The sequence below is a fragment of the Scylla paramamosain genome, unplaced genomic scaffold (genome assembly GCF_035594125.1).
Source record: "Scylla paramamosain isolate STU-SP2022 unplaced genomic scaffold, ASM3559412v1 Contig1, whole genome shotgun sequence".
In the NCBI taxonomy this organism is placed as follows: domain Eukaryota; kingdom Metazoa; phylum Arthropoda; class Malacostraca; order Decapoda; family Portunidae; genus Scylla; species Scylla paramamosain.
The window spans coordinates 503454-516494 of NW_026973666.1; the positions used below are offsets into that span (position 1 = coordinate 503454).

Sequence of the window (13041 nt, forward strand, 5' to 3'; positions counted from 1 at the left end):
CTCTCAGCTCTTTCTGTCAACATCTACCTTTCCTTCTTGGTGGAAGTTTGCCTACATTCAGTCTATTCCTAAAAAGGGATCGTTCTGATCCCTCAAACTACCGTGCTATTGCTTTAATTTCCTGCCTGTCTAAAGTGTTTTTTTTTTTCTTTTTTTAATGTATCCTCAACAGAAAGATTCTTAAACATCTATCACTCCACAACCCTCTATCTGATTACCAATATGGGTTTCGTCAAGACAGTTCATTTTGTCGATCTTCTGGCTTTCCTTACTGAATCTTGGTCATCTTCTTTTAGAGATTTTGATGATTTTTTTGCTGTTGCCTTAGACATATCAAAAGCTTTTGATAGATTCTCGCACAAAGCTTTCATTTCCAAACTGCCTTATCCACTCCTACGATGATGATACAACCCTGCACTTTTCCACGTTTTTTTTTTTTTTTTTTTTTTTTTTTTTTTTTTTGCAGACATCCAACACTTCAGGAAGTAAACAGTTTACGCAGGGAACCCACAGAACGCCTGACTTCTAATTTCTGTAAAACTTCAGATTAGGACAGAGCAAACTTAGTATTGTTCAATGCCTCAAAAACTCAATTCCTCAATCTATCAACTCAACACACTCTTCCAGACAACTATCCACTCTTGAATTACACTCAATTACCCCCCTCTTCTACAGTGAACATCCTCGGTCTGTCCTTTACTTATAATCTAAACTGGAAACTTCATATCTCATCTCTAGCTAAAACAGCTTCAATGAAGCTACGTGTTCTGAGACGTCTCCGCCAGTTTTTCTCAACCCCCAGCTGGTAACTCTGTACAGGGGCCTTATCCGTTCATGTATGGAGTATGCTTCACATGTGTGGGGGGTTCCATTCATACCGATCTTCTAGACAGGGTGGAATCAAAAGTATTTCATCTCATCAAGTCCTCTCCTCTAACTGACTGTCTTCAGCCTCTCTCTCATCGCCGCAATGTTGCATCTCTTGCTATATTCTACCGCTATTTTCATGCTAACTGCTCTTCTGATCTTGCTAACTGCATGCCTCCCCTCCTCCCGCGGCTTCGCTGCACAAGACTTTCTTCTTTCTCTCACCCCTACTCTGTCCATCTCTCTAATGTAAGAGTTAGCCAGTATTTTCAATCATTCATCCCTTTCTCTGGTAAACTCTGGAACTTCCTGCCTGCTCCTGTACTTCCACCTTCCTATGACTCTTTCAAGAGGGAGGTCTCAAAACACTTATCCTTTATTTTTTTATTATTGTTTGGACGCTATTCGGGGACCGGCATCTCAGTAGGGCTTTTTTTTTTTTTTTTGCCCTTGGCAATAAAAATCAAAATAAAAAAATGGCCGTACTATTTGCCTAATTTTCTTTTAAAGTTCTTTACAGATTATGTACTAACAACTTGATTACTGTGTCAGCCCCTGTTATCTACTACTGCTACTATTTACTACTACATGCAATACAACAACCACTATGTAATACCCTATTTAAAAACCCAGTTCCTCCTAACCATACCTTCTCATCACCTCCTAACCTAACCTAACCTACCACACCCCAAACAGAACAAAAATCACCGGGGAGGAGGGAGAGGATACAAGATCACACACAGACCCAGCAAACAAATACCTTGAATACCTCCGCCGCCATCTTGGTAAGCCTGACCTCGCACTGCTGGGGAGTCTGGCGTGGGAGCCTCGGACGAGTGCGGTGCCCTTAGCGGTGCCTTACGGGAATGTGCAGTATGACACTTGTATGCCGGATGTGTGCACCAAGGAGGAGCTGCAGGTGAGGTGGCTTGGGGGTGTTAGGTTAGGTTATTTTACATTATGTTCTTATGAAGTATAGCTCTTATGTTTTTATGATAAGTCATAACCGCTGTAACTCACCTGTAGGTAGTGAGTTAGTGTTATGCAACAGCTGCATGTCTCTGTACTGACCAAGTACTGGATCCGCACTTCAATACTAAGTCCAGATTACCAAGTGATTATGCCATGGGCTCACAGCGAGTAAGCTCTAAACGCAGCTCAGAAAAGCTTTAATTATTTATTAACCAGTAAAAATCATTCCAAAAACACACGCAGGTAATAACAAACAATACCTCCACATCATAACACAAGTCAATAAAACTTCAGGTAACTCCGCACCGACAAATCAGCAAGTCCTTTACTTTATCATTGACGGTACGTTAAGGCACTTCATCAGTGAAATTAGGTCATTCAGTAACGCATCACTCTTCATCAAACACATAAAAACATATAAATACATATAAATGCACATACAGCATAATCACATAATAAAATAATCAAACACAACATGCAAAACACAATATGCAGAATCAAAGACAATTAAATATGTGGTCACTACATGCGAAGTGCCACAGAAAGTATGCCACACACCACAGTCTAGTATTAAATCATCACATGAAACATAAAATATATGAAAATCACATTCTTCCGAACACACATAAAATCGAGACACTCAAGGCACACAGGAAAATTTTTCTATGTATTATTTACGAAAAGGACGAGGCAGAGAACAGCCAGAGACCTCATGGTGCACCTGAATGTGCACAACTTCCAAAAACTGTAACACTCTACTCTCGTTGTCTGACTGAGGTCTGAGGGATCGTTCTGTGCTTCACCTTATATTCACTCATAACTACAGCGGCGGCGAACTACATAAACTGCTACATACATCGCTATCCTTATGGTCTAAAATCCGACTAGCTAATAGAATCATCTCTTCCTTTAAGAGACATGATCACCAGAATGTTCGCTCGTCTACTTTTCATCACTAAGGGCCTAAGATTCACTTTACCCTTAGGGCACACTCGATATTCATTCCCTTACGCACGTATTTAAGATTCTTGTGTCCATCTAGCGCACAACTCTGGGTGGGTCACCAGAGGTCATTAACAAGCTATTAGTCCGACATAGCATCTCCTCAGTCCTCTGCTACGTCAGCCCTTCGTCATAGTCACGAACAAGGCGAGCGTTGTCCTGATTAACGCGAGGAACTGGGTAGTGGGCGGCTTAAGCCGTGGGCAGTGGGGCATCGTGAGAGGCGACACTATAGGCGGGGGCGATATGGGCATCATGGCTATGGCAGTTATTGTGTTTGTTTGCTCTCTCTCTCTCTCTCTCTCTCTCTCTCTCTCTCTCTCTCTCTCTCTCTCTCTCTCTCTCTCTCTCTCTCTCTCTCTCTCTCTCTCTCTCTCTCCCCCTTAATGTTCTTATGTTATTGTTTTGCCTTACCCCCAACAGAACAGCCTCACTGAAGTGTTCCTGCCACATGGATTCTTCCCTTCTTTGTTCACGTGTTCTGCACAGGGTGAAGAGGTGGAGTTCACGGACGCGGATGTTGGATTCATGTGAGTGTTTGTGTTTATCTTTGTCTGTTTATCTGTCTGTCACACACACACACACACACACACACACACACACACACACACACACACACACACACACACACACACACACACTCATAGAGACAGTAATGTTCAGTTAAAAAGAGGCGGAAGGGCATATGAAGATGACGAGATGATCGAAGTTATGAATGAGAGCTTTAGATTCGAAGCAGATTGTGGCTCCTACAGGTGGAGTGTCAAATGAGAGGTTACATGAAATTAAGGTACAAAAATATGAAACCTACAAGTTGCTAACTGACTTAGATGCTAGAAAAGCAATGGGAACAGATGGTGTGTCAGGGTAAGTATTGGAAAAATGTAAAGACCAACTGGTGGAACCAATCTGAAATATGGTATATAGTTCGCTGAACGAAAGAAGAGTGGCTAAGGATGGAAAAGAGACAATTCAATACCTATCAATAAAGGAGGTGATAAAATGGAGCTAATAAAATACAGTCCAGTACCATCAACTAGCATCATAAGTAAACTCTGTGAAATTGTACTTAAAAACAAATGAGAAGAACAATTTGGATTTAGACAAAAAAGATCATGTGCTACAAACCTGCTGAGCTTATATAACAAGAGTGATAGATGTGGTGCAAGAGAAAGATGGATGGGTGGGTGTTGTATATCTGGATATAAAAAAAAAAAAAAAAAAAAAAAACATTTGACAGGGTACCACACATGAGCCCACTATGGAAACTGGAAAATGTAGGAAGATAAAAAGGCAAAATATTAAGTTGGATGCAGGACTATTTGACAAATAACAGACAAATGAGGACAATAATCAGAGATAATGCTTCAAAGCTGGAGTGAATTTACAAGTGGAGTACCACAAGGATCTGTATTAGCACCGATTATGTTTCAGATATACATAAATGATATACAGGCATAAATTTTATCCAAATCTCTCTGTAGCCCCTTACAATCCTCCTGGCTCTTTATAACTCTTAGAAACTTTGCAACTTTGGCACAAAACTTTGATTTCCAAACTACCCTCCTATGGCTTCTATCCTTCTCTCTGTAACTTCATCTCAAGTTTCCTTTCTGACCGTTCTATTGCTGCTGTGGTAGACGGTCACTGTTCTTCTCCTAAATGTATTAACAGTGGTGTTCCTCAGGGTTCTGTCCTGTCACACAGTCTCTTCTTATTATTCATTAATGATCTTCTAAACCAGACTTCTTGTCCTATCCACTCCTACGCTGATGATACCACCCTGCACTTTTCCACGTCTTTTCATAGACGTCCAACTCTTCAGGAAGTAAACATTTCACGCAGGAAAGCTACAGAACGCTTGACTTCTGATCTTTCTAAAATTTCTGATTGGGGCAGAGCAAACTTGGCATTGTTCAATGCCTCAAAAACTCAATTCCTCCATCTATCAACTTGACACAACCTTCCAGACAACTATCCCCTCTTCTTCAATGACACTCAACTGTCCCCCTCTTCTACACTGAACATCCTCGGTCTGTCCTTTACTTATAATCTGAACTGGAAACTTCACATCTCATCTCTAGCTAAAACAGCTTCTATGAAGTTAGGTGTTCTGAGACGTCTCCGCCAGTTTTTCTCACCCCCCCCCACCAGCTTCTAACTCTGTACAAGGGCCTTATCCGTCCATGTATGGAGTATGTTTCACATGTCTGGGGGGTTCCACTCACACTGCTCTTCTAGACAGGGTGGAATCAGAAGCTTTTCGTCTCATCAACTCCTCTCCTCTAACTGACTGTCTTCAGCCTCTCTCACCGCCGCCATGTTGCATCTCTAGCTGTCTTCTACCGCTGTTTTCATGCTAACTGCTCTTCTGATCTTGCTAACTGCATGCCTCCCCTCCTCCCGCGGCCTCGCTGCACAAGACTTTCTTCTTTCTCTCACCCCTATTCTGTCCACCTCTCTAACGCAAGAGTTAACCAGTATTCTCAGTCATTCATCCCATTCTCTAGTAAACTCTGGAACTCCCTGTCTGCTTCTGTATTTCCACCTTCCTATGACTTGAATTCCTTCAAGAGGGAGGTTTCAAGACACTTATTCATCAATTTTTGACTACTGCTTTGACCCTTTTATGGGCCTGGCATTTCAGTAGGCATTTTTTTATTGGATTTTTGTTACCCTTGGCCAGTGTTCTTCCTACATAAAAAAAAAAAAAAAAGATATTCAAAGATGCATATAGAATGGTGAAAAATTTTGGAACAGCATTCCACTACATGGATAAAGATATGATGAGAATGATAATTACCTCTATGATTAGACCAAAGATGGACTATGCTGAAACAGTGTGGTCTCTCCACAAGAAGAAACGTGAAAAAAAAACAAGAAAGGATATAAAGGATGACAACGAAGATGTTTCCAGAACTGGAAGAAGTAGCATATGAAAAAAGGTTAAAGGAAATGAATCTCCCAACACTGGATCAAAGAGGAAGGGGAGATTTAATACTAATTTATAAATTGTGAATTAAATGGAAGAAATAGATAAAGAGAAACTATTGTTAAGCGAAGTAGGAAATACCAGCTACACACGAAGAGACAGCAAAAAAAAAAAATAAGAAAAGGAAGATGCTTCAGTGACATCAAGAAATATGGTTTCCCACAGAGAAATATAGAAGTTTGGAAGTGAGTGAGAATGTATGTGAGAATGCAGTATCGTCAATGAGTACGCACAAATTTAAGGAAAAACTGGACAAGTGTAGCTATGGAGACGAGACCACGAGTGTAGCTCAGGTCCTGTAAATTACTACTAAGCAAATACATCACACAATACAAAGAAAAAAAAAAGTTGGATATTTAAGAGGATTACAGTGCTCGCCAAAAGTATTTTCTGGGTAACATTTTTCTAACGCTGCTGCATTCGTCAACAAATAAAAAGTTAAATGCATTTTCCTTTCCTCCAGTACTTCAAACACAATCCACAACATCTCTTCACTTCTCTTAGTCATGCTGGCAGTGATGGGGCAAGGTTTTGTAGTGTTTCAGGTGGTATTTCTGTCCCTAACTTTATAATCATTGCCTCTAGCTTCATTAGAGTGCTGAGGTTCTTGCCTTTTAGATTTCATAGGGTATCAGGGCTATTTGCTGGCCAAACATGAATGGATCTGACACCACAATCATAAAGCCACTGCCTCACAGATTTTGCAGCGTGAGCAGGAGCATCGTCTTTTTGGTGCACATTGGCCCTGGCATTCTCAACCGCATCACACAAATGATCCTTTAGCAGTTCATAATATACATGTTAAATGTTAAAATTAAATGTTTTAACATTTGCTAGCAGAACTATTAAGTTCTCTAACCCTCTCTCAGAAAATCAACACCACATCGACAATGAATATGAGTGTTTTACTGTTTCACAGAGGTGACGAGGGTCAAGGGGGTTACTAACCTTATGGTGACGCACACTTCCACCTCTGTTACAGGTCACTGTAAACGTTGCTTCTCCACTCCACAGCACATCAAGCCAGTCTTCATTACCAAGTCATTCACGCCAAACTTGATCTCTGTGAGAAACTGTTTCCATAGACTCAGTGACTTCTTGTAGCCCAGGTCTTGAATGCACCAGCTAACCGTCTTTGTCAACACATTCCGAAACAACTCCTTATTGTTCTTCAAAAAGCCACCTGTGAGGTGAAGGTCTTTTTTTTTTCAACTCCCTTTTCACAATGCTCTTTCCCCGATCAGAAACCTTTCTTGGTCTCGCGGAGCAAAGTTTGTGGGTTGGAGAGTCAGCAGCGCCTCTATCACAGTTCCTCACTATCCACATCCGCACTAGACAATTGGTAATGCCAGTTATTTATGTAATTTTTGTAGTATGGTGTCATGCATCCTTTAATGTAACTTTCCTTGAGATACCATCCTTGGTCAGCTGTTTGTCAGGCATATCATGAAGCACTACTGCACTGTCAAGAGGAGCGCGTATCTCAGAGCAACTACGTGATCTTGAGCAGAGCAGCTGACACACTGCAGCCTGCTACCACATTCTTCCCACCCAAATGCATTATTAGACGGTGATGATATTCGTAACAATATTGCCAAAAAAATAGTGTGCATTTTCAATAAAATCATTAGTCAATCTAATTACAATAAATTTGCTAAATGACCATTAATGTGAAGCGCGGGAGAATGCAAGGGGCAAGTTGACCTTGTGTGACAATGCATGGTATAATTTGTGATGTAGGCATAAATACCGCCTGAAACACTATAAAACTTTGCCCTGTCACTGCCAGAACAACTGAGAGGGGTGAAGAGACGTCATAGATGGTGTACGAAGTACAAAGGCAAGGAAAATGTATTTAAGTATTTATTTGTTGTTGATGAATGCAGCAGTGATAGAATAAATGTCACCTAGAAAACACTTTTGGTGAGCACTGTATGTGTTTGTCTTTCTTCATCTCTGTCATAGATAGACATATTGTATATGTTTAAGAGTGTACCATAATATGTGTCTAAAGTAAAGTTTTTGGTGATTGAAAGAAAAAATTATGTGGCAGTGAAGGACTTACGAGTATATATATATATATATATATATATATATATATATATATATATATATATATATATATATATATATATATATATATATATATATATATATATATATATATATATATATATATATATATTTTTTTTTTTTTTTTTTTTTTTTTTTTTTTTTTCTTAAGAGGATTCAATATAAAGGTAAACATCTAAGTTAAGTGATATGGGGATCAAAGGAAAAATTGGGTATGAGTTCAGTTTGTCTAAAATAAAGTTTTTGGTAAGCAAAGGAAAACGTGTGTATTTGAGAGGATTCAGTATAAAAATGTCTAAATTATTTTGGAATTTAAAAGAAAAAAATAGTGTATTAATGAAATGTTGAGTGTGTGGGTGAGCGATACAATATTCTTCCTCCCTTCCTCAGGTCTCTGGTCACTTTCCTGCTTGGACTGGTGACCTGTGCCTCAGTGGTGGACATCTACCTGGAGTACACTGCCAAGCAACACCTGGCCAAAGGTACACAGTGAGAGCAGGTCAGCAACACACCGACTACTCGGTGTGTGACACATCTGACTCAAGACTATTCAGAAACACTTCTGTGCCGCACCTCCATTATTTTCACTTGAAGTGACACGGATTTTTTAGGATGGTTTTACTGACAGATTAACAAGATTTTCATAATAACCAGAGAAATCCTCTTGAGAAACCGGCTGATCATCTCTGTGGCCTTAGAAGACAGCCGTGGTGAGAGAACAAAGCGTTTCAGAATACGGGTCAATACTTTCCTCACCTTTTCTTACCTGTAACTCACTCACTCACCTTTCCACTCCCCCCACAGGTGTGCTCCGTTACCTGCTGGTGTTCTCGGCCTACACCAACCTGGGCAAGATACTCCAGGTGAATCCCAAGACCAGTCCGGGAAACATCACCTGCCTGCATGCACTGAGGTGACTGGCTGGTTTGACTGATACTGTTACTATTACTAATTACATCTCTGTGTCCCTTTCAACCTCGGGCCAACAGGGCCAACATAGATAGATAGACTACTACTGATACTCTTACTGTCCTTTTTCACAAGGGTCTGACAGGTCTAAGATGGATAGATAGACTACCACCACTACTACTACTACTACTACTACTACTACTACTACTACTACTACTACTACTACTACTAGTACTACTACTACTTCTACTACTACTACTACTACTATTACTACTACTACTACTACTACTAATAATAATAATAATAATAATAATAATAATAATAATAATAATGATAATAATAATAATAATAATAATATTACCACTGCTGCTGCTGCTGCTGCTGCTGCTGTTCTTGCTACTGTTGCAGCTTGTTCTCGTACTATACATGATAGATAGATGGCCCACAAAGGGTACTTGAGCCTTCCATCACCTGAACCTCATGCCCTTTATATTTCTTCCCGGAATCATACCAAGTCTGTTCTCCAACTAGCCAAGAACTCCTTCATTAATAGAAAGTGTCAAAGTCTTTCAAGATCTAAGTCCCCTCATGACTTCTCCAGTAACTTTGCTTTTTCATCTTTTCCTCTTTTATTTCAACCTGATGGTATCACTGCCATCTCATCTATTTCTAAAGCTGAACTCTTCGCTCAAAGCTTTGCTAAAAACTCTACCTTGGATGAATCAGGGTTTGTTCCTCCCTCTCTTCCAACCTCTGACTACATGTTACCTATCAAAATTCTTCCCAATGATGTTTTCCATGCCCTTGGCCTAAACCCTCGGAAGGCTTATGGACCTGATGGAGTCCCTCCTATTGTTCTCCGAAACTGTGCCTTTGTGCTTGCATCTTGCCTAGTCAAACTCTTTCAGCTCTGTCTATCAACATCTATCTTTCCTTCATGCTGGAAGTCTGCCTACATTCAGCCTGTTCCTAAAAAGGGTGACCGTTCTAATCCCTCAAACTACCGTCCTATTGCTATAATTTCCTGTCTATCTAAAGTTTTCGAATCTATCTTCAACAGGAAGATTCTTAAACATCTATCACTTCACAACCTTCTATCTGACCGCCAGCATAGGTTCCGTCAAGGCCGCTCTACTGGTGATCTTCTGGCTTTCCTTACTGAGTCTTGATCATCCTCCTTTAGAGATTTTTGTGAAACCTTTCCTGATGCCTTGGATATATCAAAGCTTTTGATAGAGTCCGGCACAAAGCTTTGATTTCCAAACTACCCTCCTACGGCTTCTATGCTTCTCTTTGTAACTTCATCTCAGGTTTCCTTTCTAACCGTTCTATTGCTGCTGTGGTAGACGGTCACTGTTCTTCTCCTAAATCTATTAACAGTGGTGTTCCTCAGGGTTCTGTCCTATCACCCACTCTCTTTTTATTATTTATCATTGACCTTCTAAACCAAACTTCTTGTCCTATCCACTCCTACGCTAATGATACTACCCTGCACTTTTCCATGTCTTTTCATAGACGTCCAACCCTTCAGGAAGTAAACATTTCACGCAGGGAAGCCACAGAACGCCTGACTTCTGATCTTTCTAAAATGTCTGATTGGGGTAGAGCAAACTTGGTATTGTTCAATGCCTCAAAAACTCAATTCCTCCATCTATCAACTCGACACAATCTTCCAGACAACTATCCCTCTTCTTTCATTGACACTCAACTGCCCCCCTCTTCTACACTGAACATCCTCGGTCTGTCCTTTACTTATAATCTGAACTGGAAACTTCACTTCTCATCTCTAGCTAAAACAGCTTCTATGAAGTTAGGAGTTCTGAGACGTCTTCGCCAGTTTTTCTCACCCCCCTCCTCCCAGCTGCTAACTGTGTACGAGGGCCTTATCCGTCCATGTATGGAGTATGCTTCACATGTCTGGGAGGGTTCACTCATACCGCTCTTCTAGATAGAGTGGAATCAAAAGCTTTTCGTCTCAACAACTCCTCTCCTCTAACTGACTGTCTTCAGCCTCTCTCTCAACGCCGCAATGTTGCATCTCTAGCTGTCTTCTACCCCTAATTCATGCTAACTGCTCTTCTGATCTTGCTAACTGCATGCCTCCCCTCCTCCCGCGGCCTCGCTGCACAAGACTTTCTTCTTTGTCTCACCCCTATTCTATCCTTCTCTCTAATGAAAGAGTTAACCAGTATTCTCAGTCATTCATCCCTTTCCCTGGTAAACTCTGGAACTCCCTGCCTGTTTCTGTATTTCCACCTTCCTATGACTTGGATTCCTTCAAGAGGGATGTTTCGAGACAGTTGTCCTTCAGATTTTGACCACCGCTTTGGACCGTTTTCTGGGAATGGCATCTCAGTGGGGTTTTTATTTATTGGATTTTTGTTGCCCTTGGCCAGTGTCCCTCCTACATAAAAGGAAAAAAAGTTCCTGTTAAACCCTTAAAAACCCCAATAACCTTACTAGAGCCTGTTAAACTATCAATGGAATCATGAAAATATTCTTGAAAACTACAGTAACTTCCACCAGAGCCTGTTAAATTTTTCCCTCTCTTTCAGAACTCTTTCAATGGTGTGGGTGATTTGGTGCCACCAGCAGATGATACCTCTTTTCAGTATGGCTAATATAGTAATGTTCCTTATGGTAAGATCTGTGTGTGTGTGTGTGTGTGTGTGTGTGTGTGTGTGTGTGTGTGCGCAAATTGTTTTGAAACTTAAATAACAGTACAGTATTTTTTTACCCTTTTTCCTTTGCCTCCTCCTCCTCCTCCTCCTCCTCCTCCTCCTCCTCCTCCTCCTCCTATCCCTCCTCTTCTAATCACCACCACCACCATCACCACTTCAACCACAGAGTTTCAAGAACATCCTGGCACAGACAATTCTGAATGGTTTTCCCAGTGTGGACTCCTTCTTCTTCCTGAGTGGGCTTCTCCTCTCCTACAGTGTGCTGAGGGAGGCCAGGAGGACCAACAGCTTCAATGTGCTTCTCTTCTATGTCCACAGATTCATAAGGTCAGGGAGAGAGAGAGGGAGAATGAGTGAGTGTGAGAAAGGATGGTTGTGGATGTGTGAGAGTGGGTGTGAGAGAGAGAGAGAGAGAGAGAGAGAGAGAGAGAGAGAGAGAGAGAGAGAGAGAGAGAGAGAGAGAGAGAGGTTGCTCCTGCGCTCTCCCGCCCGTTTCCCCCTCGCTGGAACCTTCTCATTTCATCACACATTTATTTTTCCGCACATTATGATGAGTCCCGGCAAGGTTAACAACGAAGGAAAGAGAGTTGTGATGGTGTTTGTTTGAGAGGGACTCAGTAATTGTGAGGCTGGAAGGAAGATGAGGAAAATCAGAGGCAGCCGTCACACGTATGGCAAAGGGTGCACCAGCGCTGGGAACAGCTGTCACTCCCTGTCGCCTTGCAGCCCACAAGCGTCTTCTGACTGAGAGAAAGAGGAAGCAGCGACTCAGTTTTTAGAAGGCATACGTCCTATCAACTTACTATTCTTGTATCTGTCTTCCTTTTTTTGCCCAGAGCCTTTCTTTCTCTCAAGAGTGACGGTTGTTCTCCGCGCTGGTACAACTTTCGCCACCCGTGTAACGGTTGCCCCTATCTTCCTGGACCACCCACTTAAACACCCTTTCTCACCTCTAAAATAGCTCTGGAAGCACCTCACCCCTCATTCCCTCCAACCCACACAGGCTGGTGCCCCCCATTGCCCTGACAGTAGGTGTGTGCGCCACTGTGATGCGGTTCCTGGTGGGAGGACCTATTGACTACTTTTGGAACTTAGGATTCTACCCAAACTGTCAGAATTATTGGTGGAGGGACCTGCTTTTCCTGGACAACTTCTACTTCAATGAACCTTTGGTGAGTGGTGTGGTGTGATGTGGTGGTGGTGGTGGTGGGGGCAGTCATGTGTAATTGTGTGGTGGTTGTAGAGGAGAGGAGTTTATGTGGGGGAAAAGAGAGAGAGAGAGAGAGAGAGAGAGAGAGAGAGAGAGAGAGAGAGAGAGAGAGAGAGAGAGAGAGAGAGAGAGAGAGGGAGAGAGAGAGAGAGAGAGAGAGGCTGCAGACAGAGGAAAGGAGTTATAAGCAGGAAGAGAGAGAGGGGGAGAGGCTGAGAACATTTAGTTTGAGAAATTTATGAGAGAGAGAGAGAGAGAGAGAGAGAGAGAGAGAGAGAGAGAGAGAGAGAGAGAGAGAGAGAGAGAGAGAGGGGGGGGGAGCTGAAGACAGCTAA

At 41.7% G+C, this 13041-nt stretch overlaps 1 protein-coding gene across 1 annotated transcript in view; it reads left to right on the forward strand.

The window, feature by feature from the left end:
- Positions 1 to 13041, forward strand: part of LOC135095686 (nose resistant to fluoxetine protein 6-like) — a 55911-nt gene that overhangs the window by 20025 nt on the left and 22845 nt on the right. Inside the window, exons 4-10 of the mRNA XM_063996694.1 lie at positions 1564 to 1786; positions 3265 to 3371; positions 8297 to 8388; positions 8711 to 8819; positions 11371 to 11455; positions 11663 to 11823; positions 12500 to 12668. Of these exons, the coding sequence (XP_063852764.1) occupies positions 1564 to 1786; positions 3265 to 3371; positions 8297 to 8388; positions 8711 to 8819; positions 11371 to 11455; positions 11663 to 11823; positions 12500 to 12668 (946 nt within the window). The remainder of the gene's footprint in view (positions 1 to 1563; positions 1787 to 3264; positions 3372 to 8296; positions 8389 to 8710; positions 8820 to 11370; positions 11456 to 11662; positions 11824 to 12499; positions 12669 to 13041) is intronic.